At 40.1% G+C, this 6,050-nt stretch overlaps 1 protein-coding gene across 1 annotated transcript; it reads left to right on the top strand.

Annotated features, from left to right (window-relative positions):
* Positions 1 to 2,002: 2,002 nt before the first annotated feature.
* Positions 2,003 to 6,050, top strand: LOC107300924 (cadherin-related family member 4; the record flags this gene model as incomplete). Its single annotated transcript, XM_015830204.1, is given in 3 exon segments — positions 2,003 to 2,087; positions 3,913 to 3,946; positions 5,182 to 6,050. Coding segments are annotated over 3 exon segments (175 nt in total), but the record flags the coding sequence as incomplete, so codon positions are not given.

Genomic DNA, 6,050 nt, shown 5'->3' with positions numbered 1-6,050 from the left:
CTTCCGTAAAAAAATATTTTGCTATCCATTCCTTATTAAACACTCTGCATTCAGTGTCCACTTTTCTTTTCTTTGCCCCACTCATTTTGGGATTCTGCCACCGGTCATCAAATGAGACTGCGCAGTGAGAATAAAGATGGTGGTGTGTGCCTCACAGTTTCTCCCTGCCTGCATGTACGGCTCAATCCACTCTGCTCACAGCTTATGCAAAATGATCTGACCACTGATTTTGTTTTTTCTGAGACTGATATCTGCAGTTACAACTTATCACAGTGCAGAATACAATACCATCAAAAGTGATATTTTTGCTCTTTTTTTTCTACTTCCATCCATTTCCAAGCTTCTTTCTTCTTATCAGTCCCTCCCCTCTTCCCCCACTAGCTGCTGGCCAGCCCAGCCAATCCAGCTCCTTGCAACTCCCTAGCCAGCCACTGGGAGCACTAGATAATTTATTCATTTATTCACCTCACTAGACACAGCATGAGGTGAATAAATGAATACATTATCTAGTGCTCCGCGGGCCGGCTTGAAACAGCCGCCGGGCCGTATACGGCCCGCGGGCCGTAGTTTGCCCATTGCTGAATTAGCCGCAGGGGTGCGGAGATCCGCAAGCCTGCAACTGATCACTACCGCGCAAGACCGGAAGTCTCCCAACAGTTGAAATACTATGCCACCTTGAAACTCTCCATCCAAAGGCTCTAAAGAAAGATAACCTTTTATCATCAGAATATTTTATGCAAATTCAGGATATTGGCTTTTTAATTATTCTGCTTCTGGCAGTCTAGAGGGATGAGCCATGTAAGATGCTAAGCATCAGTGCTTTATTCTTTGGTTCTGTGGTTCTCACACTTTGAGGTATTTTGACCCCTTAAAAGAAAAAAAAATCTATATAATCCCCCAGGAGTTAATGGTTTCACTAATGTTAGGGTTAGGCAAGAAGTGAATTTATTACTTCTACTAATTCAGTTTTAATCTACATATTCCATGGCTTCTCAAATATTATATTACATGACTTCTCAAACTTTATGGAATTGCTGTGAGCACGTAGGTAACAGGGAATAAAGCCCAAATACAGTTTTAATAGTGCTTCAATGTCACTTGCACAAGTCTAATCAGGTTTTTAAAAGTACTGTGATCCCCTTCTAAATTGCTTATGACCATTCAGGGTATCCTGACCCAGTTTGAAACTCCTTCAATTTGCCCTACTAATCTCCTCACCCAGCTGTAGAAATTTCATTAGACATTGTTCTCATTTCTGTGTCACTTTTATTCCTTTGCAATCTTTCCTTTTAAAAAAATGATAAGAGAACAATTTTCATAGTGATGTCGTTCATTTACTGTATAACATGCACAACTATAGCAATGAGATTTTGCAGTTGCTGAAAAATCAGTGCTACTGGTTTTTTTTAATAATCTGTCTGCAGCAAAGGCCTGTGGATGACTCTTGGTGTCTAAAGCCTTCATTAGCCTAGGGTAATTTTTAGAGGGGTTTTAATTACATTTTAATTGGACAAATGTTTAAATATTTCTTTTAATTAATTTTAAATTTGTATTGTTATTTATGTATTTTAACTGATTGTCAGCCGCCCTGAGTCCGCGAGGAGAAGGGCGGGATATAAATCCAAATATAAATAAATAAATAAATAAATTACACATGCTTCTAGAAAAATTGGGGGTGGATTTGTATGGGCTAAATGTATTGGGACTGTAATTCTTCGCGATCTAACACCTAGCCATACAGGCATGGTCATGCTGTAGTCTCCATATATTTGTGGGCACAAGCTTAAAGAAAATTAGAGTTAACATCAGTTAATTTGTGATAGAGCTCCAGACTGTATCTTTTAGGTCAGCAAATCTGGCTGGGGAATTCTGGGAGTTGAAGTCCACACCTCTTCAAGTGGTCAAAGTTGAAAACACTGTTTTATGTCATTGGTTCTGCTAGACTTCTGTCAGGATATTAATGGAAGAGCTCTTTTTTCATGCAATGTCTCACATTGTGTAGGAACAAAGAAGCGGGGGAAAATTATAAGGTAACAGAAGAAGCAAGGAAGCAGAAAGGGGAGGATGTCACTGACTTGCAGAGTCTGGTATGTTATCTTGGCCTAGCTTGATGTTTTTTTTACATTTAAGACTGTGCTTAAGTCGCTGTTGTCTCCTTCAGTTGATCAGTTGCAATCATCCTTGTGGCACACATCTTTTTGCATTCTTCTGCATATTGCCTTTTATGGAATGTGGGAACTGTTTGATAAAGTAAAATCAACCGAAGCACTTGCTTGTCTATTTCCATCTTGTTATAATGATAGCAGTGCCTCTTCCCAGTAGTGATTGGAAGCAGCAACAAGAGTTTTCTTGGGTCTCCCGTGGACTATTGTGCTGCTATTCAGTGTGGGAGCCAGTTTAACATCAGCAGAAAAAGAGAACTGTCTGCATAATGTGGGGAGAGGAGAAAAGAAGAATGGAGAACACTTCCTTTGATGCTGATATCAGAAAACCTATGATCTTCTGCTGTCTATTCATCCTCCCGTGGAGTGACTGGAGAGCAGGAACCAAAAAAGCCAACCTCTCCCTCCATACTGTCTTCCCTCTTCTACTATCCTTGGCAAGATTTTGTGGCTTTGTTCCTTCCCACCCAGTGTCAGCTATTCCTGGAGGAATCCATTATCAATTGCTGTCCTTAAAGTGTGGTGGTGCAGGCTTGAGTGAGTGTGGCAGGTTTCCTAGGACAGAGGCTTTATCCACCTTCCCAGAAGGCAGTCTATCAATGTGAAGGTGCTCTATAGCAATAATTTGTCACTTAGGCTATTTTTGAACAGGTCATCTGAAAACCCAAGTGGCAGGAAGAATGGTTAGCATGCCTATGAGTCTGCCACCTACCATAAGATTGGTAAACCTCTATCAAGATAGCCCAAAGCACACATTGATGGAAGGGAAAAGAAGGATAAAATGCCTTGAAACTCCTACCCATTGTCAACCCCACCCCAGCCCCATCAGCTGGGCTAGTTTTGGATACAGATTTGCCAATCTTACAGAAAATCAATATACAATTTTATGTTTGCTCTTGCCATTTGGGCTAGAAAGGGAACTGGCAGAACTGTTGTCAATTACATCCCGGCTGCCAGTCAGTTAAGTATTGCAAGGGAACGCTGGCTGTAAGTAGCAAAGGAAGTATCTCATGGAGTAGACAAAATCGCATTAGAATAGGCAAAATGGCACTGTCTGCTCAATGCATTTAGCTAGGATTTTCCTCTGGAGGATGTCACGAAGATACAAGCAGGTAAAAAAATAGCTGTAATAGAATTTACTCACATCAGCTGACATTCTTAAGTATTCAATGATACACTGGTGCTTCATCCATAGAGGAACCGCTGTATCAGGGTTTCCAAACATCAGGATTTCCTGGTACATAGGGAAAGCATATTATGCTTCAGACACTGCCTCGGGGTCAGTCTTTTATGGGAAGGGTCTCAAGGAGGATAGGTATCCCAGCAGCACAAGATGAAAAGACCTCGGAGGGAAGCTACCTGAGATTGCAAGGAGGGGTTATGCCCACAGAGGTGTATATGAAGCAGTTGGAGGGGAGGCACTGCCCGTAACAAAATGAGGTCATAAATGAGGTTACACTACACTATTTGAGCAACAACGTGGAAAACACCACATTTGATGTATAACAAAAAAGATTGACAAAAGCTGCTGTCGTGGTGGGCTAGGGATAAGTTGAGAATGACATTTTCTTCTTGATAAAACAGTGAGCTGCCTTACGCAGTGGCAAACAGGACATGTGGATGAGGCCTCTGTATTGCTCTGGGAGAGTCATTAAATGACAGAAGGTTAAGTTCAAGAAAGCTTTCTTTCTTCTTCTTGGGTTCCTTGCCCTTGGGAAGAGGTGGATCATCTCTCTCTCTCTCATTATAGGAACAACAATTTGATGGCCGGGCTCAAGACCCCAGTAAGTTTAATCTCCAGTTTTAAATCATCTTGACCTCTAGAGAGATAGCATAGTCCAATCAGTCAATAGAAAAGACATAAATTCTCAATTTCCCATAAATGAGCTCTTGTATATAATTACAAGAAAGGAAATACCAGACTTCATCTTTTAGCTAAAGCTGGATTTATTTGCAAGAGGCTGAGAGCTGCAGTTGTGGTCACATATCACGTGTTTCTGCAGAGACAGCAGAGCTTAGCCAGTTGAAAACCTTTACTATTGCATGTTGCTGGTTCCCTTACACATAATAAGGAATGATTGCCAGAGACCAAACATTGTTGTGCTCTGCAGAGGACTTGGTAATACAATAATTCCTTGCTGGGAAGTCTGACTTTAGATGAAGGACGCCCTGTCTGTGCCCTTTCCCATCATTATTAACACTGAATTGTACTTTTAAAAAAAAATTCTAGAGAGAAATTATATGAGAATAGTTTATTATATTACATGAAAATAGATGATTACAGACATATGTTCCCATTGGCTCTCATTCAGCTCTTTGGTCCTCTTTCTCCCTTTGTGGCCTGATGGACATTCTTTTGCCTAAGTTGTATATCAGAAACTCTTAAATTTTTGTAAGCTCATGCTTGTGTCATCAGTGACAGTTCTTTTTCCTCCTTGTCTCACCCATTTTTTGGCTGCAGCCCACCATAAATCATTCAGGCCAGATATAGTCCTGGGGCAAAAAAAATCCCCCCACTCCATCACCTCCATATACTAGGTAGCTTTTTTCGCAGACCCACATTAGTGATTTGCCTGTTGTTGTTTTTTATTCCAGTCTCACTTGCAGCCCTTATATTCTCTGCTGGTTTTGCATTCAAGTATTAAGCAGGCCCAATCTTATGTAACTTTGAAATACAGAAGTTTTGCTAAATGATGTTACCCGCTTTAGAGTTTGAAAAAGGATGAATGCCTATTGGTGGGTCTCTAGGAGTTTTCTGAGTCTGTGCAGTGTTATAAAGTCTAACCATTTCATATTTAGAAGTGAAATTGATGGCAACTCTGGTTTAAATCGCTATCTTCCCAAATTCTATAGAGGAGCAGCTTTTAGGTATTTCATGACATTGTATAACATTATGAAATTCAGCTTATTTCTGTCTTAGAGCTGTATTCTAAGATGGGCAGCTCTACAAAAATAAAGTAGAGCAAAAGTAACACTAAAGCAGGCAAAAAACTAACTAGCTCTTATTTTTTGTCTCAAGTCTCTGGCCAGTATTACCTGTTTGACAGCAGCACTGGAGCACGGCGCTGGGTGTGAGCATGAAGGAAAATGAAGAGACAGCTTTCTGGACACCAGGAACTCTCTCTTGGGTATCTGCTATATATGTTGATAATGGTGGCACAACGGTAGCTTTCCATTAGTTACATGTATTTTAATAATCAGAGGTTGCCACTTTCCTTTCTTCTTTTGCTATTCTGGTTTCCATTGTTGTTTCATCGGTGAAAAGTTCTTTCCACTACATCTTATGGTGTCCCTATATCTGTAAATTCTCCATATTATGGAAGAAGGTAAGAATGGTGATATGGCACTAGGCAACACATCAACCCACTTCTCCCTCCATCTTACAAAGACATGTGTCTATGAGAAAGTGCTGTAATAAAGGCCCTTTTAGTGTTGCTTGAGTACAGAAGAATTGTATGTGAACTGTAAAATCTGGTTCAAAAACAAGGGATAGCAACTGAGTTTAATATTAAATCATCTATTTCTCTGGTTAGGCATATTCATTTCTGTTGTAGCTCAGTGGTTCTGAAGTTTTGTGTCATTTCGCAATATAGCATCATGTACATATTTCTTTCCTTCGATTTCATTTCTCTTGCTGATTGTTGGGGATGCTTGAATAACTGGGAAATAACAAAAGAATTACTGTATGCATCGCACCAACCTGTTGGGTGAGCGTTCCAAAGTCAAACACAGCAACATGAGATACAGTAACTGTAATTTTCTAATACTTTATTCAGTGCAGGTTAGGTTGGATTCATGGTGGGGCATATTTTTTCCAGGTGCTCCCTAGGCAAAGCTTTACTCACATTAGTGCTATTATAGTATAATAAAGTGAATAAAAATAAATAA

Source organism: Protobothrops mucrosquamatus, unplaced genomic scaffold (genome assembly GCF_001527695.2).
Source record: "Protobothrops mucrosquamatus isolate PMUCROS unplaced genomic scaffold, P.Mucros_1.0 scaffold9136, whole genome shotgun sequence".
In the NCBI taxonomy this organism is placed as follows: Eukaryota; Metazoa; Chordata; class Lepidosauria; order Squamata; family Viperidae; genus Protobothrops; species Protobothrops mucrosquamatus.
This window is presented reverse-complemented; position numbering and strand designations above follow the sequence as displayed.